This window comes from Camelus bactrianus, chromosome 8, assembly GCF_048773025.1.
Source record: "Camelus bactrianus isolate YW-2024 breed Bactrian camel chromosome 8, ASM4877302v1, whole genome shotgun sequence".
In the NCBI taxonomy this organism is placed as follows: Eukaryota; Metazoa; Chordata; class Mammalia; order Artiodactyla; family Camelidae; genus Camelus; species Camelus bactrianus.
In genome coordinates this window covers 17,830,383-17,856,781 of record NC_133546.1, presented here as the reverse complement: position 1 = coordinate 17,856,781, position 26,399 = coordinate 17,830,383, and the positions used below count along the sequence as shown (strand labels likewise).

General features: G+C 36.8%; 1 protein-coding gene across 3 annotated transcripts in view; it reads right to left on the bottom strand.

The window, feature by feature from the left end:
• Positions 1–26,399, bottom strand: part of EPM2A (EPM2A glucan phosphatase, laforin) — an 80,093-nt gene that overhangs the window by 37,845 nt on the left and 15,849 nt on the right. For all 3 annotated transcript variants that reach the window (XM_074368220.1, XM_074368218.1, XM_074368219.1), the window contains exon 2: positions 9,477–9,651. In XM_074368220.1, the coding sequence (XP_074224321.1) occupies positions 9,477–9,651 (175 nt within the window). The remainder of the gene's footprint in view (positions 1–9,476; positions 9,652–26,399) is intronic.

Below are 26,399 nucleotides of genomic sequence, written 5' to 3'. Positions count from 1 at the left end.
AGATGCCTTCCTCTCACATCAGCAAGCCTGTTCACACCAGGGAGTGAAATAAACATGTCTGAGGAGAGGGCGTGGCAATGGAAATGCCAGTGCCTAAGTTAGAAGATTAATAATAATTGTCTCAGAAAAACAAAACAGTCCAAACAAATGAATCTTATGGAAGGAAGGGGTGTTGGGACAGGACCTGCAGTCTAGGGAATGGGGACATGAGGCAAGCAATTAATACGATAGTTCAGGATTATAAGGTGGGGAAGGGTAGTGAGGTGAGCTGAACTACAAGGCAAATGCCTGAATAAATACCAATTTCAAAACACAGCATGGAGGTGCTGGGAGAGGGAGAAAGTTTTCAGGCCCCTCTTAGAATTAATTCCATATTCTGACTTATACTGACTATCTAAACTTTAAACATTGATTAGTGAAAATAAGCAGGATTATTTTGTCATGTGTTTATGTCCAGATGTGTATTTTGATCAGAAGTCGATGGTGGAACACTCTGGTGCAAGAAAACAGAGGCACGTGGAGGAGAGTCTGGGAATGAGGTCAGCTGCCGTGGCCTCAGAGCAGGACCTTGTCGATCTGGTTCCCACTTTGATCCCCTGGAGCAGGAGGGGATGCTGTGTAAGATTCCTTCTCTCTCAGCCAGAAGGAGCTCAGGGTTACAAAGCATTATTGTGGTTTTACTTGCTGAGTGGAACCCTCTACAACACCTGTAATCTATTCCCTGAAGCCTTGAGTCCTGACCCAGCACTCCATCAAACACGTCACATGGCCTGTGGGGAGAAAACAATCTTTTCCCTGTAAGATGGAGAGCCTGCACAAGGAGATGTTATCAGTGTGTGTGTGTGGGGGGGGGTGTCTATGTGTGTGGGGAGCGCATATCTGTGTGTGTGTGTGTGTGTGTGTGTTGATACACACAGTATTTTTGCAGAGTATCTATCAGCTATGTGCTGAAACACCTAGTATTTACATATGCCAATCAATTATATTAATATTTCATCACTATTGATTCATTTATCAGAAATGACATCTACAGGACATTCAAAGAAAAAAATTTAAAGAACTCAGAAAAAGGATGAGAAAGGCAAATCACAACTTATCAAAGCATAAAAATAAAGACCTTGCTTTTCAAAGAAGTCTGTGAATGTACAAGTCACAATAGGACCTTTACATATAGCCAACAGCAAAACTGATGGTCTTATATAGTACGTAACATGTGCGTTTTGACTACTGCTTCTTAGCTGACCCCTCCACCATGGGTTTGATCATCTTTGCATTCTCTTTGGCCAAAGAAGAGCCTATAACCTAAGAAACTAGTCATTTTAAGCCAATTTAAATGATCACAATCAATGATTGACAAAGTGACATGAATATATCAACTCTGAAAACGAGAAAGCAGCATTCCCCAATGTATTCACTGACTCCAGTCTAAGTAGATCCGCTGTTCTTCCTGAAGTAGACCTTCCAAAATGGTTAGCATAATAAATTTAACTCTAGCTCTGAAACATATGGTATATAATTTCCAACCCATCAAGACTCCATTTTTGTGTGTTACTTAGACTTCTTTCTGATCTGTCTAGAGTCACACAGAAAATTGTCAAAAATACTCTGTCTTCCGTATTCACTTAAAATAAGAGAATAACTTCTTTGCCTGCATTGGCCACTATAATATTGGAATGGGAGAGTCTTGTAAAAATTAAAATTCATGAGTCAGTACATTTACATTCCATTAGTTACCCCATCTATATATCTCATTCTAGCCTAAAACTCCCCTCTTTTCTCACTCTTGTCTGATGACCTTGCTTCCTATCTCACGGAGAAAAGAGAAGTAACAAAAATTGAACTTCCACATGCCCTCACCACTTCACTGAACTGCCTGCATCTGTGCCCAAATTCTCTGCTTCCTCCAGGACCATGGATGTACTCTTTGTTATCCTGGACTCAGATCATTCTTGCTTACGAAAAGACTTTGCTCCCAAGACTCTCGCCTCTCTCTTAATCATTAACTGTATTCCACTCCGTGGGATCATTTTCATCAGCATCCAAACATTCTGTAATAGTAGCCGTCATAAATTACCCTCCCCTACCCTATACGTCCCTGTTTCTCTGCTCTCTTTTGTAGTAAAAAATCCATATTTTCATAGCAAAACTGCCATACTTTCCCCACATAGTGAGTTAGGGATCCAAATTGCTTAACTTACATGATAGAATATTCCCTCTTTCTTACTACCATTCCTCAGACACAATCTGAGATCTGACAATCGAGTTCTCTCCTTCAGTCAGGCTTGTCTCTCATTTGCCCGATCAAGAATTTCAATCATAATTTAAATAACAATGTCGTTGATAACATACAAGGCAGCACAGAATCCAGCTGCTTCCTTTCTAACTGTACTGAATCCATATCAGCGCTATCAGCAAAAACTGGCTTCTCCATGACCTTTAGCAGATATATTTTAAATGACTCCTAAGAAATAAGAATTAAGGGGTATGTTCACAGTAGCTCATGTTACCATTAAGATGCTAATATCTATCACTAAGTTTTTGATACAATATTAAAGATAAATCATCTCAATATAATTATACATGTAATATTAAATATACAACCCACTTTAATATACTTAAATCTTTCATATAAGAATATATATTTTAATCATAAGAAAAAGAGGACAGCCATCAACTAATCTGGCCTTGTAAATATGAACAGCATTATTTATACATGGAAAAGGAACTCTTCAAGGAAATCTCCTACACTCAGTTAATACTCAACAAAAAGCATTGCCCGATCAGCAGAACTCAGTAAGAAGAAAGATTATGCTGTTTCCTTTCCTAGTAGAATGAACAATTATAATCTTGGTTTCAGTGTTTAGAAAAATCTCAAATCATTCAATCATATGCAAATACAAATTGAAATTAGATTCTTCCTTTGGTCAATAATGTCTTGATTGTTAACTACAGAAGCAGGACAATGTAATTAGGTCCTGTTGTTGCACAAAATTTTGTGGCTGTTCTCTATTTACTCCAAAAGAGATTTCTTGTCAAAATTTGATTAAAATCTGAGCCATGTAAAAATATCACTATAAAATAAGTATATACATACTTATCAAGGATTATTTATTCACTGACTATAAACTCAGTGCACAAATAATATTTCCAAATGCTCCTGTTGAGTATGTCCTGAGCTACAAAAGTGAAAGAAAGTAGCCCCAGACTGCAGGTATTTGATGGCTGAATCTGAAATCAGAGAAGCTGATATGGGGTATACTCATTGTTAGGCCAATATAATATATTGGCAAAATGTTGCATAAGGCTTAGTTTTTTAAATTAACTTTAATCCTTGATTATTTCCTGAACTGCTGTTAGTATTCATCTGCTTCAACCAGCTCGCTTTGTAAATCAGGAAACTGAAATCCAGAACTGTTGGACTGTCCCAAGGTTACCCAGCAGCAAATGAGAGAGCTGGGCTGGCACCCAGTTCCTCACTCTTTCTCCAAAGTAATTAATTCCATTCATTTGGAAAATGTGCTAGATAAAACATTATTTTTAAATGTGTGAAATTATTGTTCTACAGTGCATGAAGTAAATTTTGAGTTTTGAAAATTACTGTATACCTTTTCTTTATAAGCCAGAGAGGCTGCAAAGTATAATCATGCTTTTACGACACATTTTCTAAACTGTAACATTTTTGTAAGAGTGTAAAGTGTGACTTTCATAAAGTCTAATTTACGGCTCTCAAAATGTGTTTAATTGGCAATAAGCCTTTTCAAGATACAGAAAATACAGTCCCTTTCCACTAAAGTCTCATTAAATTAGTTATCTGTGTCTTTAATGCAAACATTCATTCTTTTGCATAAAAAAATCTACTGAAGAGGGAGATGCAGTTTGGTACCAAGTACAGTCTGAATATGGAAGTATGCATTGATTTTAAAAATCTCTTTCTAGCATAGTAGAATCTTAGCTGGGTCAGAGGAACAGAATACAAACTAAATGTTAGAAAGAAAGAATTGACAATATTTATAAAGCTACTCTTTACCAAGTTTTATATTAGACACTTTGAGTATTTTATTTCACTTCAATTCTATTGCAGAAAAATTGATTCCACATCTAATTTGACTCTTTCATCAAATCCCTTTAAAACAAGTATGAAAAGATTTTGTGAAAAAAAATTAAACACCCAAAACTCGAAGAGAGAGAGCACTGGAGGAAAGACGACAACAAAACTGTGGAAACTAAAAAGCAATTGGTTGATTACTGAATAAGTTAGCAGACTGAAAAAATATTAAGTGCTAAGGCCAACAATAAAGAAAGCTGAGAAACAACTAGACTTAGACTACAGAGTCCCCAGTAGGCTCACAAACTGGGGTTGCCAGGGACTTCTGGATGTGGGGGGACGGAACGCAGAGAACTGGTTGCAAGTCTGTTTAGGAAGCAGCCAGCCCTCAGATTTATTTCCACTCTCCTCAGCTGGGACACTGTCCCTCTCCCATCCTGACAAAGACTGGAGGTTTATTTTCTGGAAGGTTAAACAAGTCTTTGGACTGGGGGACACTCAGATAATTAAATGAGGAGCACCTAGAAAATAAAAAGTGATAGCAGAAATAAAAAACTAAATAGCAGTGATGGATGATTAAGTTGAGAAAATCTGGAGAAAAAAAATACAAAGATATGCAAAATATAAAAGACTCAAGCCATGATTCCAGTATCTGAATAATAGGAGTTCTGTAAAGAGAAATAAATCACTGAAGAAATAAATCAAGAAATTTAGCCCCAAAGAATTTGAAATTGCAGAATTTACAGAATTAAAAATTCTACTCACTGAGAGCTTGGCAAAAATGGATAAAATAGAGACCCACATCAAGATATTCCATCATGAAATTTCATAATATTGAAAATAAAAAGATTCTAACAGCTCTGGGGGTGACTCAGTTCAAACATAAAGGATTAGGAACCGTAAAGGCTTCAACTCCTCAATAGCACACCTGAAAGCTACACACTCACCAAAGGAGATCTGGACATTTGTGAAGCATTAGGGGTGTTAAGCAGCATTTACACAGGCATACGAATAATCGTGTGCCATACTGATCTCATCAGAAAGACGGTATAACTACCGGGAGGGTTGAACAACAGGAAGATGTCACTGAGGTTTGAGGGGGAGAGGAAAAAAAAAAAGAGCTAAATCTTCATTATTCATGGTGTGAAGTCAATAGATAATATCAAAAACTAAAATCAAGAAGTAGTAATGTAATCATGGTATTTATCATTTACCTGAAAGTAATTAGAATAATCAGCTTAAAGATGTGAAAGTGGTTGCCTGTGGAAAGACCAAAGTAGAGGAGATGTGGAGGTAGGGGAGCAGCAGACTTGTCTTCACAATCAAGCCTGCAGACCTACTAGATTCATTAAACATGTGCATGTACACCTTGCACTTGTTATTCTCCTTAACTTGGCTTCCTTCCCACAAATACCTTCCTGGAGAAGAAAAATCCTTCCCATTTCTGTTCAAGTTCTACTCGAAAAGATTTCCTTACATGAAAGGTTTCTCCTTCTGCCCCTCATTCTTCTGCATATACAACCTCATTATAAAAATTATCTCACTCCATTACAGATGTTTATGTGCTTGTACAAGAACATGAGTTCCTGAGAGCAAGGGTCATTGTCTCTCCATCTTTGATTGTCCAGCACTGAATGCAGGGGCTACACAAAAGAGCCCACACAATTTTTACTGGATGAAAGAATTTGCCACACTACGTAAAATTTAATTATTAGATATTTTTAAAATCTCAAAATCTTGTAAGTCTTATCCTTACTGATAATGGCAACTCAATTTTTTATCTCAATTATAAAAAAAAATCTAGGTGTGATTCTATTCCCATATTCAAACTAAAGGCTGGTATTTTGTGATTACAAACTAGTAGGTGAGTTTGACTACCTCTATTATTACACATGCTCAATATATAACCTATCATGTGGGCATCTCTTTCAGCAGCTAAAATAAATTCACAAATTACTGTAGCACTGTACAGACAGATGAATATAGCAAGCAGTAGCAATTAGACATCTTCAATTAAATAATGAAATATATGAATGGCTTTTCAATTCTTTTCTTATAAAATGAATGCAGATTTTTATCTTGTCCAGTTTCAAGACAGGATGAATTGTGTCTGGAATTTATAAGAGGAGTTAGACTAAAATGACTGATGGTACATAAAAATCTTCCCTTTTTAAATTCTAAATGACTCTCTTTATTCAACTAATCACAGAAGTTCTCACATTTTTCTGCCCATAGGAATCATCTGGAGAGATTGGGAAAAAAAGATTCCAGGACTTGATGGGACTCACGAATCTGTATTGTAAAAAATGAAAACACCCAATTGGTCTTCACTTTTAAAAATCATACCACCTAATTGATTTTCAAGAGGTAATTTTGAGACTGAACTGTGAGAAACACTGGAGTTAATGGGACTTAAAGCAGAGATATGGCATCAGGTCCACTATAAACAATTGTTACTTATTTCCAAGTTCTTAGTTAGTAGAGGGGAAAAAGAAAGAATACTATTGTCAGGTCCAAAACAATGAAGAGGATGAGATTTTATCACATTTATATATGTATACAGGTATGTGTATCTGTGTGTATTCTATACTACATATATAATACCCCAGGTGTAAGTATGTTTATTATGCATTATACATACTATGCATGTATTATATACTTTATATACATATATTATTATGTTATATAATTTTTATATATTACATATTTTTTTCTTTTTACACCTGAGAAGGATAATAACAGGCTGAATTACCTGAGATACTAGTAGGATAGAAACTTAGATGTAAAACAAAGTTGCTTTAAAGAGAAATTTAAAATGTAACCTTTCTTGCATGAATGAAGAGTATCTGAACTATGATTTGTACTCACTCCATACACAGCTATGATACTATACGTGAAGCTGAAGAAATACCTTCTTTAAAAATTGAAACATCTACTTGGGGTGCAAAGGCTCTCAGAGTGAGAGATGTGCCCCACACAGATCTTCCCATCTTTTCATTCAGGGAGGGGTGGCAGGAGGGCCCAGGCTGACTGTCTGCTTCTGCTCCACTCAGACAGAGGTGATTTGCCCACATGCCCACAGCTTGCGCCAATACTCTCACAGGTATAGAAGCTAGCAGTGGCAGAGGAAACTCATGCCCACCAAAATTAATAACCAACCTACTGTATTTCAAATAATGAATATAAACAACTAAGAATTAGTAGTTATTTTTAAAATGAACATTAAAAGAGAGAAAGATCAAAATGAGTAGAGAACTGATTTAGGAAGAAACAAACTGTTTAGTAAGAGAAGATAACTTTAAAATAATTCTCCTAAGTATTCTAAGAAAGATTCAAGAATATATCTATTCATAAGCTAGAACAAAAAATATGCAAAATGGGAATAAAAGAATAAGGAAGAGCTCATGAAAATAAAGAACACAAAACTAGGAATCAAAATTAAGAGGAAATATATGTGGTGAGTTGGGGGGAAAAAAAGAAGTCTCCTAAAATATAAAGCCATCAAAGCAGAAGCTGAAAAATATTTTTTAAGAGTCAAGAATAGAGTATAAATCCAAGAGGTCCAGCATCCACCTTAAGGGGTATCTTTACTGGCAGAACAAAGACAGTGAAGGCGGAGAAACAATCAAGCAGCAGAGGAAAATCCCTAGAGCCTAAGACGTGACCCTACAGAGAGAAGATGTGGCTCAGCAAAAATGCAAACCAACCCATAAAAACATCCTCGCTAAATATCAGAACATCTCAGCAGGTGCTCCTTCTCATTCTTCTCTCTGGATCCTCTTCTTGATCCTTGATTTGTGTGGACCCAAGGGCTCTTCTTTTCTTTATCGTTTCTTTATCTTACTCATTTGCTAAGTGATCTCATCTAGACTTACCATTTTGAACGTTATCTATACATTGATAATCCCAACTTTATCTCTCTACTTCCAACCTCTCCCCAAAACTCCAGACATCAAGTTGATTTTGTTTCTGCAATCTAACCTACATTTCAAATGCAATATGTCTAAAGTAGAATTTTTATCTCAATCCCAACTCCAAACTGCTCTTCTCCTAAGTCTCTGCCATCTCAGAAAATGGTAACACCATTAATCCAGTTGCTCAGACCATAAAACCACAAGTCATACTTAATTCCTCTTTTCCTCAGGCTCTGCATCCAAGGCCAACTTCTAACGTGAATTTATAAGAAAGGTATGTCCAAGAAGAATGTTAATTCCCTAACACTGTGATGAAGTTACATTCTTCCTCTCTCCTACCCCTTACAACGCTGTTTGTATTCATTGTATCTCTCATTCAAAGCAATACAATTTTTAAGTACATGAGAATGGATCTCTTGGTCTATGGTACAAGTACTGCATGTTCTACAGCAAATAATACATACATAATATTTTAAATGTTGGGCATTGGTTTTAAATTTTAAATCAGCAAAGTATGAAAGACATTTCTATTTGCTGAATAAATTTAAGTTCTATAAAACTTGAACATGTATAAGTAATGGAAAACAGGAGTTAATGGGTAGAAGCAGATGTGGAGGAACATATAGAGGCAATAAATCTCTGATCTTACAGGATAGGAAATCAAGAGACACTGTAAAAAGAAAATTATGGGTCAAGAAATAGAATTTTTATTAAGTTAAATAACAAAAGAATTGTTTTAATGAGCCTGGTAGGGATTGGGAATCAGGAGAGAAAATGAGTATAAGTGAGCTAAATTTCTCTCACGTCATAGAGGAAGATCAATAGTGATTTTTAAGTTGATATATTTACAATTAAAATATATGCATATTATTTAAGACTTGGATTTAACTTCCAGAAGAACTAACCATAAAATGGTTAAAAATAATTATTTCTGATGAGTGGGAATGAAGGAAAATGTATTGAACCTTACTTTTCATTTAACATTCTCTTCTGTGTTTGAAGTTACAGTATGGCACATATTATTGGCATAATAATTAAGCAGACAAATAAAAATAAATATATTAATAAATAATAGAGCAAGTGATCATATCCAATCTAGTTTTATGTCTACATTTTCACTCATGTTTATTAGAATAAAATTTTATAAAGAGACACCAATTCTTGTTTCACTATTGCTTAGTAGCATAAAAGATTAAAATACTGATTTAGGATCGTTTAGTCTAGTTTTTATTTTTATTCCACTATATAAGTACAAAGATTGGTTAACTCTCGTCTAGTCTAAGTATGTTGATGCCAGGCTATGTATTTAATAAAAGAATTCTATAAAAAGGATCCTTCACATCTGGAAGCAGAGAAGCTCACACAGTAATTCACTGCAATTTACCTCCTCAAAGTACTGCAGGCCTATACAACCCCCCGAAGAGAAAAACTGCAGTTTTGAAGGCAGTAAATACTTCCATCGTCCTAATGCTACCCTTGTCCTACTTCTGTGCTTATAAACATGGCACTATTTTTACCTTGAATAATGCATGGCTTGGTGGCCGGCAATATTAAAATAGAAATCTGTTGTGTGCTTCATCTCATTGGTGTGCCCAGTGGCCTCGATCCAGTGTCCTATGGGGAGACAATAAACACCATCCACCAAGTTGTTTTCATTATAAGTACAGCAACGGTCGTGGTGAGGTCCATTGCCTAGAACAAGAAGGAGTGACAGACAGAGCAATTACATCAATTAAGCAGACACAAAGTAGCGGATGCAACATTGATAGTAAGATGAAAATAAATATAAAGCTGCATAATTAATACATTTCAGTATAAACAAAAACAGTCTAGAGTAAGAAGGAACACAGTACAAAAAAACTCTAGTGTTGCTTATGAATTTCATAGAGTTCTATGCTCCTTTTGAAAACATGTATATTTCCAAAAGCATAGTAACTCTCAGAATTTCATGGTACCTCTCAGTGCCTTAGGAGCCCATTGTGAGTCATTTTGCAGCCTGATAAGTTGCTGTTAGGATTTTTAAAGCCATCAGTGTCCCTGCACTGCATGCTTTTCACTTCTTGGTATGCAAATTTATGATTAAAATCAGTAATAAAGTGTTTCATATCAGCTCAAAAAAATAAAGAAATTTCAAAAAATAAATACATTAATAAATAATAAAACAAATGATAACATCAAATCCAGTTTGCATGTAAGCCAGTGGTTAGTATTTTCTTCAGATGGAAAAACTAAGTATCACAGAGGTTAACTAGCTTGTCCAGGGTCACAGAACCAACAAGTACAAAGCTATCAGTAACCTGATACCCCTACCCCCCACCTTTCAGGCACTGGATACCTTCATGCTGTTTTCTGCCTACTCCACATGCACTGAGACGCACCATCTTCCTTCCAGGGAGGGGAGCAAAAGAGGCAGAGACAGAAGAGCATGTTTCTGAAAATACTATTTGCAGACATCACAGTTCTGCCCAGTTATCAGCTACATTAGTAAACAGATCCTTTATTTCTATAAAAATTGTAAGTCATAAATTATTTTTATTAGCCCTTCTTATGTGACCACCTGATTTCAAATCATTCTTTTCCTTAAACTACCTAATTTCCATTTATTGTCCTTAATAAGAAAAACATATAAGCAAAATAAAATAGGGATAAGTCACATTTATTATGAATATGAAAATTCAACTCATGTGTTCCTTGCTCTGCCTTACAAAATATTTAATCTAAGGTTATATGGCATACAATCTGTTTTTTAAAAATCCTTAAATCATTGGGCAGTTCTTTAGACTATAACCCTCCTCCATCAGACAGGAGGTACAGGGTGGCTCCTTTAATAAATCATCACAGATCTTCCTAGCTCGGTTTTCTCTTGGTGGCTATGAGGCACTACACCAACTGCCCCACTAACCCTGATACTCAGTAGATGAAAGCCAAACTATACTAGTGATCCCACTTCTAGAAATACATCCAGCAGAAGTATAACAAGAGTAAAGAAAGATACGCAGATACATACATGGTGTAGCAATGCTGTTTTAATAGCTAATATTATACACTATATAAGTTATCTATTTATTCTTCCATAAATATTTATTGAATGTCAACTGTATGTACTAAGTCATGTTAAGGATTTAGGTACTTCCCACAAGAGCAATAAAAAAAAATTTAAGCAGGCAGGTGACATGACCAAGTTTGTATTTTGAAAATATCTCTCTGGTTACAGAGTCAAAAGTTAATTCAAGCACAAAAAGATTAGAAGAAGAAAGTCTGTTAGGAAACTACTGTATTAGCCCAGGTAAGAGATGATAAAAGCCTGGAGGTAGAAATGGAAAGAAGGGGGAAGATTCAAGAGGGAAAAGCCACAGGATTTGGTGGTTAATTGGATATGAGAGGTGAAGGAAAAAGGGAAGCAATAAATACTCCTAGGCTTCTGGCAAATATAACTCAGTATACAGTGGTGCCATTCCCTGAGACGTGAAATCTGGAAGAGTTGGAAGGGAAGATCATCAGCATGGTTTTGGCATTTGAGGCTTAGAGTGCTATTTAGATACAAAAGGAGATGTCAAGTAGAGAGTTGGAGTTATTGGTTTGACATTCAGACCAGAGATGTGAATTAGAAAAATAAGTTTATGAGTCATCTAAGTATAAATGGTTATTGAGACAAGGATATAGATGAGTCACACACACAAAAATGCTGACTGAGAAGAAAAGGCTTCTAGAACCGAGTCTGAAAAGCATTTCCACATTTAATAGCTGAATAGAGAAGGATGAGCTTATAAAGGAGGTAGAGAAAGAGAAGCTGAAGAGGATAACTAGGAGTAATTGAGGCATGACTGAAAGTGTGGACAGAGATGAAAATATCTGGCAATTTTTCAAAAAATATTAAATTTGCAAGTATCATACAACCCAACTATAATCCCAGTATTTATCCCAGAGAAACTAAGCTTTTACTCATGCAAAACCTGTAGAAGAATTTTACAGCAGCTTTATTCATGATAGTCAAAACCTAGAAACAACCCAGATGTCTTTCAATGGGTGAATAATTTAACAAATCATGGTACAGCCACACCATGATTTACCCATAGAAGGGAATGACCTAAAGATACATGCAACAACTTTGGTGAATCTCCAGAGAATTATGCTGAGTGAAAAAATGTCAATCTCACATACTGCATGATTCCATTTATACAACATTCTTGAAATGAAAGAAAACATAAGAAGAGATTAGTGGTTGCCAGGGGGCTGGAGGTTGGGGGCTAGGAGGAAAGTGGGTAAGAATAACAGAGCAACAAGGGAGATCCTTGCAGTGATGAGAATGTTACCACTGAGGGAAATGGTCAGTTTACACAGGATCTTTCCTTACTATTTTTTACAACTGCGTGTGAATATACAATTACTTCAAAATAAAAAAGTGTAATTAAAAAATAAATCCTGGTTTGTTTTTTCCAAATAGACTGGAGAATTTTTCAGTTTTGATTTACTTTCTGTTCCATAGGGCTGGCCTAAAAGTACAGTGTGTAATGCATTGTTTACTACCATGGTGATCACTTGAGCTTAGAAGCTTAGTTAACTTTTCCAGGTCTCATATACCTCATTAAAGAGTCAGCTGGCTATGTTCTAACAAGGTTGAAGGAGTAACTTTGTGTCAGAGGATGGGGTAGTGGGGAGGGAGCAAGTAGGAGTGAATTATCTGTCCAGATTGAAGTCAGCCATTGCCAGTTATTCATTAGCATTAACTATATTTAATATCTTATAATAGCCTATAATGAAAAAGAATATGAAAAGTAATATATATGTATAACTGAATCACTATATAGTACAGCAGAAATTTACACAACATTGTAAACTGACTATATGTCAATGAAAATAAAATCAAATAAAATAAATACACATACAGACAGCTACTAAGGTGGGGATAAACTCATCTGTGTTATTGGCAGAAAAGTGGAAAAGGACTGGTTTAATTAACAGTAAACACCTATTTCCTTAGAGCAGATTTGGGCATCATGTTACTTGTTTATTGAGACAAGTTAGGTAAGTTAAAATAAAGTGAATAAATGTGAAGGAGTAAGAGGTCTGCTTTTTGGGCATGCCCATTAAAGCCAGAGGAGTAAGAAATCTCAAAATCTAAAAATCTAACTAAACATTATTTTAAATAGCTTATACGTTTTAAAGTTCAGGTTAAAATGACTTTGTTTTCCATAAAGTCAGACGTTTTAAAATTATTTTGGATAAACAAAATCTATTGGATAGTGTGGTCTCCTTAAAATTAAAATTCTAATTATTATTCATGCTATTTTATTTGTATCCTCTTTGACGTTTAATTACTTTGCCGTTTTTATTTCCAGCACATGAACATAAATTCTGAACCTAACCCATTAATCTCTAATTTTAGCTAGTAATTCACCCACACCAGATCTCTCTCACGCCCCATCTGTTACTTACTACTTCAGATGCTATTGGTGCCTTAAATCGTACAAATACAGTATAATCATTACCAACTCTGGCACTTTGATATTCAGTTCTAATGGCAAAACAAAACAAAAGGCAAAAAATCTTTTTGGTCAACCAATTGCCTCTTTGAGAGTGGATCCTGTTCCAAATGAGCACTTTGATACATTGCAATATGCTTTTCAAGGTAGAAAACAGCTGGGTTTGGGAGTAGTGATGGGAGACTGAACTGCATCATAGAGTAGAGGACACAGGTGCAATCACAGAAAAAGAGGATGGGGAAGAGGATGTGAAGACTGAGAAGGAGAAGGAAAGGTGAGATGGAGAAAGGGGGCAAAGAAGAGAAGATCCCACTGGCAGACTACATGAAGTGGCTAATTAAAACACAGGGTCAGGAGACGGCCGGCCCGGAGCAGGTAAATCGCAGCAAGTGTTTCCATGCCCTTCTATAATATTCCTCTCTTCTCCCCGCCCCCCACCCCTAACCTTCAATATAACCTACTACATTCACACACAGATTTCTTGTATGGAGAGAGAGAAGACAGGCCACTAACGAAAATTTATTTAAAAATTGAATTTGTTGCCTAGGTTGACTTGATATAGAACAGGGCAACATAAGCAGGGCAACAAGAAGCTGCATCTGCTAAGCAGAGCAGAAGCAGGAAAGCAAAGGTGAGGATTTAAACCTTCCCTGCTACACAGGCATCAAAGAGAGGGTTCCAGCCTCCCCAGCCTAGAGGAAACGGGACTGATACATGCATACCGAAAGGAGGAAGACCACAGTTAAACTCTAACCTATGCAATTATAGACTCGTTACAAGCTTTCTGAATCTGCACACACACAACAAAATAAAATTTTAAGAAAGAAAACAAGGAAAGTTAATAAGAAAATAATAAATAATACAAGACGTAGGAAGAATATTTTTATTTACAAGATTTTTATCTCATTTGATTACAGGAATGCACAAATCTTAAATACAAAGTGTTAAGTAGACATGGCAAAAATAATGAAATCTGGCTAATGAAAATTAGGAAATCAGTGACTAGCTAGTGTATGAAGAAAGTTCTATATTAATTCAGGTAGGTATGTAGACCAAAGCCCAGTTCTTGTATAACAATTTTACATTAAAATAGTAGAATATTTATATAGTCAAGGGTGCTATGCCAAGAGTTAGATCTGAAATAAATAACTCCTAGGAAAAATCTAATACAAAACAATCCAGCAAATTCAGGAAAGAGCTCCAAGAGTTTTGATTATAAAAAAAATAATGACTTAGCAATGATGAAAATGGGAATTAGATTTAGAGATAACAAGATTTTTCTACAATAGATACAAAAATATTATTTGTTAAGGAGGCTAGAGTTTGGAGGACCAGAAAGGAAAACATCAAATGTGACAGGGTGGTTCTGGCAATGAATCAAACATCTGATTCAGGGGTGTGTGTGTGTGTGTGTGTGTGTGTGTGTGTACACGTACATGTGCAGGCATGCAGATATGTGTATGTGTGTTTGTCTTTCAAGGTAAAAAACTAATTATTATTGGTGATTGCTGTTTTTATGACAAGTTGTAGTTGAAATGAAAGATACATAAGCATTGTCCCTTCTGTAAACCTGTACATGTAAACCTGTCTAACCCTTTTAGTCAAAAACGAGCCACTCAGTCTAAGACAATTAATTACTTGATAGAAACACAAGTCAGAGGGCTCCTACCTTTGTATATAATAGACCTGGCCTCACTTGTTCTCATTAATAATCAGACTTAAGACCACTCATATGTGCTTCAAATTCTGTGAGACAATAAACAAAAGTCCTTGAGACAGTAGTTTAGTAGGTGGGTGTGATATGCTGGTCCTCTCAAAGGGTGAGCTTGAGGTGTGCAGAAAAGGGCAACAGCAGGAGTGGTTAATAGAGCTTAGCCTTGGATTCACTCTCTGCCAAGCCTCCAGAGGGGATCTTTTAGGTAAAACCCCCCAAAGAGCCTTGATCAGTTCCCACTAAGAATTTTAAAGAAAAACTTGATTAATGCCTGCCAAATCATACAGAGCAAAAAATATTAGAAGGGGAAAACTCCCATGATTAGAGATATAGGTGAAATGGAGGCTTAGATCAAGCTAGGTTGAAGAAATACAACAACAAAAAAAAAAGTAAAGCAAAATTCAATGGTTCCTTTCTTAAAAGATTTACTAATACTTTAATATCTCATTGTTATGAACTAAATTATGTACCCCCAAATTTATATGTTGAAGGCCTAACCGGCCTTTACCCGGAGAGAGGGGCTTTGGGAGTGTATGGTCAAGTCACTCAGGACTTGGTCAACTTGGCTGTTCTCCCGCTCTCTGTATGTCCCTGCTCAAACTGTGCCTACTTCACCTACACCCTACTCACATGACTGACCTTCCTACACAGTTGCCCCAGGCCCCAGCTAACATTCTTCAGGCTTTAGATGAGAACTCTCCACTATGTTTATTCAAGGGGCAGTGAGGGCCGTGGCTCTCTGCTGGTTTCCCTGGTAACTGATAAGCCAACCTGACGTCAATTCCCTCTATAACTGGTAACCCACCCCTCTCCAAGAGCAAAGACTGCCGCCGCGTCCTGTCCACCGACCACTGCACATGCTGGGGTGTCCTTCCAGGGCCTTGCTTCAGACTAGTAAGATCACCCTATCCATTAAACCACTGATGTCTCTGTCGCTGACTCTGGGCTCTTTCTTCAGACTTGCTGGCCTGTGGGATGTGGCCCAACAGGGAGGGAATTCACATTAAATGACATCATAAGGATGGGGCCCTGAACCAATAGGACAATGTCCTTATAAGAAAGGGTAGAGAAACCAGAGATTGCTCTTTCCATGCAGGGACAGAGAAAATGCTGTGTGAGGACACAGCAAGAAGGCAGTCATCCGCAAGCCAGGAAGCCAGACCAGCTGGCCCCCTGACCTGAGACTTCTAGTCCAGAAAATATCCAAGTATTACTGAGAACGTGTTATGTGTCCAGTCCTGTGGCACACTGAAGTGGACGAGTGAAACTTGAAACATGATTCTCATGATGAATCGACTATTGCTGATGAGACAAAGGTTGCACAGAGCAATTAGTGAAAGGAACAAAACTAAACTAAATGATGGAGATAATTTAAAAACTACATAAGATGCTGATACATGAACAGAATGTTCAAGAATTACAAATAAGCTTCCTCTTCAAGGACATTTTCAATATATGATGACCAGAATGCTACGTCGAGATGTATTTTAAAGAGCAGCTGGCTCACTAGGAAAAGAAATGATGACAGACACGTGGTGTGCGCATGGATGCAGAAGGCTGGGAAAGGGAGGTGGTTGTATCAGTGTGAGCTCCGTCCACTGAGAAGAGGTTTGTGACAGATGGGGTGGGTCTCAAGCTGTGACTGACAACAAGGTATGCTTGAGAGACTTAACAAAGAACACAACAGTGTATGAATGAGTATGATTCAAAGCAGGAAATAGGTAATGAGAATGCATGTTTATTTCAGTGGGTAGAGTGACAACATATGAACCCATGGGGGTCAGTATGACTTACCAAATTCTAGACCAATCGTTGTAAAACAACTAGATGTCATGACTTGGAAAAGCAGAGAAGAGAATTACCACTTCTCCAGCCATGATTTTAGGAAGTCAGACTTTTTTGTATGGCAGACGATTTACGTTAATTAGTGACTCATACTGATACACACATCTTAAAATGGGGAGCATCTCAAAGCTTGAATGTTCCCTTTAAAAACACCCTAAAAATAGCATTACTAGGCAATTATGCTTCCATTCAAAATTAAATACAATAACAGAGCTCTTCTTTTGTATAATTTTTAGAGAAAATCTGAAACTTAGATTGTTCTTAATAAGCTTGACTCAAAGCACCAAGACTGAATTATTAACAATTCACTCAATGTGATGATCATCTAGAGAGAAGCTAAAAGATTTGACCACCTGACTTGAAGGGATCAAATCTTTTGGTAGCTAATTATGCCATGACTCATGGGATTAAGTAAGGAGAGCAGAATATTAAAATGCTCCATCTCTGCATAACTGGATATTTGCTACATTCTGCATTTACTTTCTATGTCACATGCAGAGATGTTTATTCATGTGTTTAATAAATTTATACTTGATTACTCCAATAATTTTAATGTTGACTTTCCTACTGTCATTTAAACAATTTTTATAGCAGTGTCTAGACTTCTGCTGTTCAGTTGTCAGGTCAATTTTTCTCTCCATAGCACTTTCAGAATTGACTAGAAATTTCATTGTGTTTCATTGTCTGAACACAAATGCAAGTCACACTATTAAAATAAAGCATCTATATTAATATTAGACTCATTCTATGAAGAAAAGGCTTCTAAACAAATTTCACTGCTTCATTTAACTCACCTTGAAGGCCATGACAAAGGCTATGTCACCTATCTTTGTGTACTTTTAAGTCCAATGATGCTGAGGCAGAAAGCAGCACCTTCCCTAGCAGTCATATCTCAAGTGTCCAACATTTAGGTGCAAAGAACACTGCAATAATCATATTCATCTGAGGAACTCTGAAGAACATTGAGAATTATTTTACATTTAACCCCATCCCAACCCAACTAGCCCAGCAGACATGTATTTTAGCAGTTTCATTATAAATAAACATTTTGGCATGAAATCTCTCTTCAATTGAGATTTTCTAGAATGTGGACTAAATGGTTTAATGAGACATTCCCTTGAGCTGATCTGGGTCTGATGGGAAAACGATCTCTGATGGCTTCATGCTTTGGTTTCTTCCACGGCAAAAATATTTTTTGATGTTATAGAGATAGAGCAGATGTCAACATCATATAGGCACTGCTCTGTCTCTGGAAAGAAACTAGAAATGAATAGCTAACTGAGTTAAAGTATAGAGTGGTCAAATATAATTTTTAAAGACTAGATTATTTCTGAAATTGAAAAACCAGATTAAAATCTTTTTAATGAGACATTATTAAAGGCTGTAAAAATAGAAGAGGGTCAATTAGGTTGATTATCTTAAAATTTGCCAGAAATAAACTACACGTGTGTAAGAAACAGTTGGTGAAGAATTTTGCTTCTCTGAGTCCTACATCTGATTGCAAGCAACAGGAAATCTGATAGACAGTGACTTCAGTAAATACATGCGTGCCTCTCATGAACTAGGAGGTGTGAAGCTAGGCAGCCCAGGACTCGTGAAATACCAAGCGCCTCCTAAATGTCTGCTTTGCACAATGTCCTTCACACATTGACTTTGTTGTCATGCTTGTCAACCCATGTTCAAAGGGTGCCCTCTAGACCTAATGTCTGGACACTCCACTGGCCACAAAGAAGAGTGATGAGTCTCTGCTCCTTTTCGTGAGAAAATTGACAGCTTTCCTGGGAGCCTCACCCAAAAGACTTCTTACATCTCATTAGCCAGAACTAGGCGACAGGGACTTCCCTAGACCAACTGCTAGCCAAGGTGAGCAAAGAGTACCATAACTGATCAGAGCAGTAAGGATTCATCCCACTGCCACTAACACAAGTCGGGATTTCTGTTATCCTGGGAACATGGCGGAAAAGAATGCTAATTAGGCCACTGATGAGGACTTCCATGGGTCTGAACACATCACTTTTCTCCAGCAAATCACTCTGGAAGATAAACCACATTTCATTAGGTACCCCATGTCTCTATCTGATTTAATTCAAACGTACTCAGTGCATTAAATTTTTAATTGTAAATTGCTTTTAAAATAAATCGACAGTAAAACTAAAAGCATTTTAATGTACTATGAAACCTTGAAAATTGAACCAGCACCACCCCAACCCCCTCCTCAACCCCCACCCCGGCCAAAAAGAAAGAGAGGGACTACAGGCTGTCTAGTTCTTGATTGTGTTTGCCTCGTATGACCTCTCTGCTATGACACAGACTCTCCTCCTAGCCTTAAACCTTCTCTTCCAGTTTTCCTGTCGTCTCTGTCCCACCATCATTGCTTCTAGTCTAATTTTTCTTCTAACTAGCTCTGTCCTCACCAAATACCCTCACTTCCCTATTCATTCCTCAGCGATCTACAATTCGGCATCTGCCCTCATCACTCCCCTGGAAAAACCCTTAAATGAAGTCATCTCCTGTCAGACTCATTTTTCACATTTCTTTACCTGCCCGCAGCATTTAACGATAGTGACCACTCTCTGATGACGCTCTCCTCTGTTGGCTTCATAATACTCTTTCCCCTGGACGGCACGATATTATAGCAGCTAAGGGCGTGGACTCAAGATCCAGACTCGGACTCCATCCCAAGTTATGCTATTCACTGTTTGTAAATAGTAACGAGAAAGTCGTTTCAGCAATCTATGTCTCTGTTTCCACATTTGTGATAAGGAGATCCCAGTACTATCTATCTCATAGGGTTGTTGTGAAGGAATTCAATTAGATGACCCGTTTAAAGGACTAAACACAGGACCTACCACAGCTGGTGTTCAATAACAGCTCAATGACAATGCTTAACTGTTATTCTTCTTTTCCAGTCCTTTAAGTCTGTTTAAAAAACTGTTCACTGTATTTGCAAAACAGGTAACCCCCTAAAATATGCTCAGATTGTTTTAACCACAGCTTTGTTCAGACCTACATGTTCCAAAGATAAGACCACTGATTTTTTTTCCCAGCAATTTACCTAGCTTACAAAGTCTGACCAATCTCTTTCCAAACCATGCAAACTTCTCCCTAAAATCAACACTAATTGAAACTCCCAAATCTTTTCACTTTGAATTGTTCTCAAGGGAAATTTCTCTAGTTCTCTATTTTTATAAAATAACTTATTAATGCAAATACAAGACTTGACTTTTATTAATTTCTTGTTGTTGGTTTATTTCTGTCTTTGAGACTTCACATTTTGAATACTGCTTCTCTCAAATGAAACAGAAACTACTTCTCATGGTTTTCTCTCAACAGGAAACTGGACAAGCATGCTTCCTAAATTACTCATAAAAAGATCTGGCAGGAAAGGACCTATTATAAAGTGACTTGTGAAATGCCTCATGTTCCCACTGGTTTATTAATCAGAACACCTTAGGTTCAGTTGTTCAACTTACAATGGATCCACCAAACTAATCTATTAGCCAGCCAGTCACTTTCTAATTTGTGGACAAAGAAATGGTGAGATTTTTCTAAAATCCTGAACTAAGATACACTGTTCCTCCATTTTTACCCCTTGCACAAATGAGGATTGATATTTCATGAGGTAAAACTTCTAAAGCAATTTTTAAATCTATTTAAAATATGTAATGATGAAATACCATTTTTTTTCACTTTTGTGGGTAGTAAGTCCTTTTGAGAATCACTAAAAAGCTACAGATTATCTTCCACAAAAAATTTTGCAAATGTTCATACACACAGTGCAAACAGCTTATCATTATCCTGTATATTAGAAGAGAGGAAATGTGGTTCCTAATTATGACCATAAGAAAAAGAGATGAAATTGTCACTAACACATCAACTTATATTTAGACATCTATCTTTTTTAACATTTTTTTCCTCCTTGAAAACAACAAAAACTTATTTGACACAAAACAATTAAAATTTTCTTTCAAATGTCAGCCATCAAAAAAATAATTTCTCTAGCAACATCATTTTATAAGCAACTTTTCAATAACCTAATTTTCCAAGCAGCTACCTTCTCTTGTATAGAATCCAGTGATTACTGCAGTTTTGAAACTGCATGATGGTCTCCTTACAAGTGAAAACTAGCAATCCACTATGTTGCTAAAGACTCTTGATTTTTTTTTTCTTGCTGCAGGGAACACTAGTAGACCTGGACCACCACTTACATGGAAGCCTTAATATCAACAGAAGTCAGGGAGGAAAAACTTATCAAGCTTTACAAGTATACTTTTCTTGTTCAACTCACCCTGTAGAATTAATTTTCTAAGAGTATGACACAAAGTAAACTGATATGGAACCATAACGAAGTGTTTCACAAACACATCACAGACATCAAAGGATTCAGCATAACAACTTTATCATCTTATGAAACATAGGATAAAATAAGCACCAGTGGCGTTATCAGTCAAAAATGACTACATGAGTTTATTTGAAAAAATAGTTGTTAAAGCATTTATAAAAAAGAGCCAATGACAAGATATTTGTAGGTGACTTTTTAACTGATTTTACTTGCCTACATCAAAGTAATTTACCTACATCTCAGCAAAATTAAGCTATCTAACACTTCTTCCCGAAAGAATCTAAAGTTCTGCATAAATTGCTAGGTCTTAGTGATTGTCCTCACATTTATGTCATTAAATCATTTTTAAACGAATGGTAACAGTTTCTCAGAATTGTTTTGGGAGATAGGGAGTGCCTGGGAAGGGAAAGGGGAAAGATAAGGTTGGAAGAAAATGAGATGGTGATTACATTCTTTTCTATGAGATTATATACAAACCCTAAAATTATAGTGGCGTGCAAGTGAAATACTGCCATCCAGTGGAATTAAAGTATAATGAAAGACTTCAAATCTGAAAAGATTACAAGACTTTCATACCACTTTTCAACTGGAATAACAGAGCTTAACAATTTTCAAAATACTTTAAAATATATTATTCCCCCCACCGAGACAAAAAAATCCAGTGGGACAGAGGCAGACATGTGGCACGACTTTTCCTGCGTCTGAGGATCTAGAGGATGACATGACTGGACAGAGTCCTCGGCTTCTCCATCAGCAAAGCAAGCACTGGAGCCCAAGGCTGCCGGCTCCCTGGCTAGTGCTGCCGACACCACACAGCCCCTCCTTTAGAGCCTCTGACATCTCTACCCTTGTCCGAACTCTGTATTTTATAGGGAAAAAAAGTGAGACTCGGAGATCATCAGGGCTTCTCAAACATTTCCAAGGGGTCTCAGAAAAAGATTAAAGCAGTACCCTGCTTTCATGAAAATTCTTGTACTTCTCCTTTTAAAATTCCTGTGAGATTTGTGTTCTATTCCATATCATATACATGTCTGTTTTAATTAGAAAATAATAGAATTTTTTTTCCTCAAATTTTTTTTAGAAAAATTATTGCTTTGAGACAATGGTGTATGTCTTTCCTGGGCTACAGACTCATTAGCCCAGGACCACAGCAAAGATGGAAAGACAGAAAGTATGACTATGCTAGTTTGAGACACCTAGAAAGTGCCTTGTTCAAATTCATTCAATCATCAAGTATTTAATGAACACCTGCCAAATGCCAGGCATTGTTTCAGATCCTGGGGACATACAGTGATAACAACTCCAAGTTATCAGCGGCATAGTAGAGCAAAGGTTTACTTCTCTCCCGTGCTAGAGCTCATTGTAGATCAGCTAAGTAAGGGTTCTTCTTCACTTTGTCATCCATCTTCATGCTGGGACCATAAGACAAAGCAATCACTTTTTGGAACATCAACAGTAACAACCTCTTGCTGGAGAGAAAAGAGTGAGGCAAAGTAACAGGAAGTGACCCCACATCATTTCCTCTTATGTTTTATTGACCAAAGCAAGTCACATGACAAAGAGACACTTCAACGGGACAAAGAAGAATAATCCTCCCATGGGGAGAGGACATAGATATTGGTTAAAAAAAAAAAATCATCTGCCACACCCCAGCTTTTACAACTATGCTGAGAAAAGGTGGTTCTGGGTAACACAGAGGAAAGAGATCAGATCTGTCAACATGTGGATGGGAACTCAAGCAATTTAACTTAAATATCAAAAGGAAGGATTCTCACAGAAAGCTAGAGACTTGGAATATTTATGCTTCAGATATGTGAGATATAGATGAGAATGTATTAAACAAGTAGAAAGAGAAAAGGTATTTAGAATGTTTGTGAGTATGAATTATGTCTCAGTTCTAGACTCAGCATTTTATCAGTACAGACTCATAGAAGCTGCCTGTGTTCGGTGAAGGATATCACATCTCATCAGAAGCAACAGGGCAGGGTTTCTTAATGTGCATATACACCAAACTACAGCCAGGTGGGTGGGGGTATCAGAGCCAGATGTGTGCAAATTGTATCTAGCATCAACACTTAACAGTTGCCTAGTTCACATATATGTAAAACCCACAACCAGTTGAACAGGGGCAACAGAGCCAGTATTTGCACTAACTATATATATAACCAAAATACATGAGTTCCCTAAACTGCACGCTATTTTCCTTGCTCAATAACACTTACTCTAGCAGGAGGGCTGCATATGTGCTTCCCTCTGCTAATGTCAGAAGGTTAGGTCTCTGACCAGAAGCTCTAAAATGAAAGCCTTCATACTGATCTAATCAACACTGATGACCTAGCCAGCTGCCAGAGAAAAAGGAAGCAACCTTACCTACAATGTCACCAATGGACTGTGGCAGACACCCCTTAGAGAGTAAGATACTAATTTCCTGTATCCCTAATCCAAAGTATGTATATTACATGCATCTGTGAGTGTTGTGCATTAATCAGAAGGTTTTGTTTAGATAGATTCAATAATTTTATATTATATAATCATCTGCTGTATGTAAGAATTGTATAATAAATATAAATTATTTGAAAAGGCTATCTCTGACTTTTCATATTACCCCACCAAAGCCAATGGAATAATGCAGCATGGTTGGTCACAGATCTAAGACTGCCATAGTTTTGACAGATATCCAGGGAAAGGGTACAGCACTAACAAAGAGTTGCATGAAATACTGGGGAAAAACAAGAGTCTAGGTAGCTGAAACAGATTGTTTTTAGGAAGTGGCAGGAAAAGTGCCGGCAAAACTAATTTTTTTTTTTAAAAAAAGAGTAAGTAACTGCCAAAATATGAGGAACATAAAAGGTCATACTAAGAAGTTTAGACTTATTTTATATGAAATAAGAAATCATCAGAGAATTTTTAATCACACATGTGACATTATCCAATCCGTACTTTAGGAAGATAGCAGTGCAGCATAGAGAAGGAACAAATAGAGAAGGGACACAAATGAGTTAGAGCTGTAGAAGGCCACTGAAATGCCAAGGCACCAAGCTACAGCAGAGGCAGTAAAATGAACATAAAAAAGGAGGGGGGTGTGGATTAAAATATTTCAACTGCAGAATCTCACACAGTGGTCTCCCAAGCCAGTTGCTTATCAAAAGTACCTGGAGAAATTGTAAAATTCCTATTCCTTGGACAATCCCAAAATTATTAAATCAAAGTCTTCAAGGATGTGGCCTAGGAAAATACCCCAGGGGCTCATGATGCAGGCAGCCAGGCCTAAGGAGTTCTCATGTTTCCATATACTTGAATGACTAAACTATGGTGTCTTTAAATCAGGAATACAGAAAAAGCAGCTTTGCAAAGGTTGATCATGAGTTGAAGTTTGAATATATTGAATTTAAAGTACTTGCAGGGTATCCAGATGAAAAAATCTTGTAAACAAAAGAATATATAAATCTGGAGCCCAGAAGAGGGATTAGAGCCAGAGCTATATCATCATGGGATTATGGGATTGGAGGAGGTTCTCCAAAGAAAGAACATAGCTTAATATGAGACGTGATCTGAGTAAAGAAGCTCAAAGAGCACTTATACTTAGCAGCAGTGCACAGAAAGATGAACATGGTAATATTAGGGTTGGCCAAGGAAGGATAAATGTACTTAACAGATAATCCCATTAAATCAGCATTAAACCATATTGCCCTACTTGTTTACAACAAAGTAAAGCACTATACAAAACCAATTCATGCATTTCAATGTAAAAGCTTCAATGTTCAGCCCAAGTTAGGTTTATCAGCAGCCTATCCTACAGTTACTTATTACTCATCCAAAGATCTGCATCAGTGTCACCTGAGGTGAAATTTTAAAAAACATGGGCTCAATGACTCAACATCTTAAAAGCAAATAGCCCAATTAAAATGAATAGAAAGATGTGAAGAGACATTTCTCTAAGAAGATACACACACTTACATATATCTTCTGATTGACATATGGCCAATAAGCATATGAGAAGATGCTCAACATCATCAGCCATTAAGGAAGTGCAAATCAAAACCACAATGAAATGCCACTTCACACCCCCTGTGATAGTTAAAATAAAAAATACAGACGATAACAAGTGTTGTCAAGGATGTGGAGAAATGGAAACTCTCATACACTATTGGTGGGAATGTTAAAATGCTGCAACATTTGGAAAACAGTTTGGCAGTTCCTCAAAAGTTAAACAGTAGAGTTACCATATGATTCAGCAATTCCACTTCTGGGTAGATACTCAAAAAAAGTAAAAAACACACCACAGAATATAAGAGGCTACTAAGAGCAACTATATGCCAACAAAAAGGACAGCCTAGAAGAAATGGACAATTTCTTAGAAAGGTACAGTTTGCCAAGACTGAACCAAGAAGAAATAGACAACATTAATAGACCAATTTCCAGTACTGAGATTGGATCAGTAATTTAAAAACTTCCAACAAACAAAAGTCCAGGACCAAATGGCTTCACAGGTGAATTCTATCAAACATTTAGAGACGAGTTAACACCTATCCCTCTGAAACTATTTCAAAAATTGCAAAGGAAGGAACACTTTGGAACTCTCTATGAGGCCACTGTCACCCTGATACTAAAACCAGACAAAGATATCACAAAAAGAGAAAATTACAGGTCAATATCACTTATGAATATAGATGCAAAAATCCTCAACAAATTACTAGCAAATAGACTCTAACAATGCATTTAAAGGATCATACACCATGATCAAGTGATTTGTCCCAGGGATGCAAGGATTTTTCAATATCTAAAATCAATCAATGTGATACACCACATTAACAAACTGAAGAATAAAAACTATATGGTCACCTCAGTAGATGCAGGAAAAGCTTTTGATAAAATTCAACATCCATTTATGATCAAAACTCTTTAGAAAATTGGCATAGAGGGAGCATATCTCAACCTAATAAAGGCTATATACATCAAGCCACAGCTAAATTCATACTCAATGGTGAAAAGCTGAAAGCATTTCCTCTAAGATCAGGAATGAGACAAGGATGCCCATTCTCGTCACTTTTGTTCA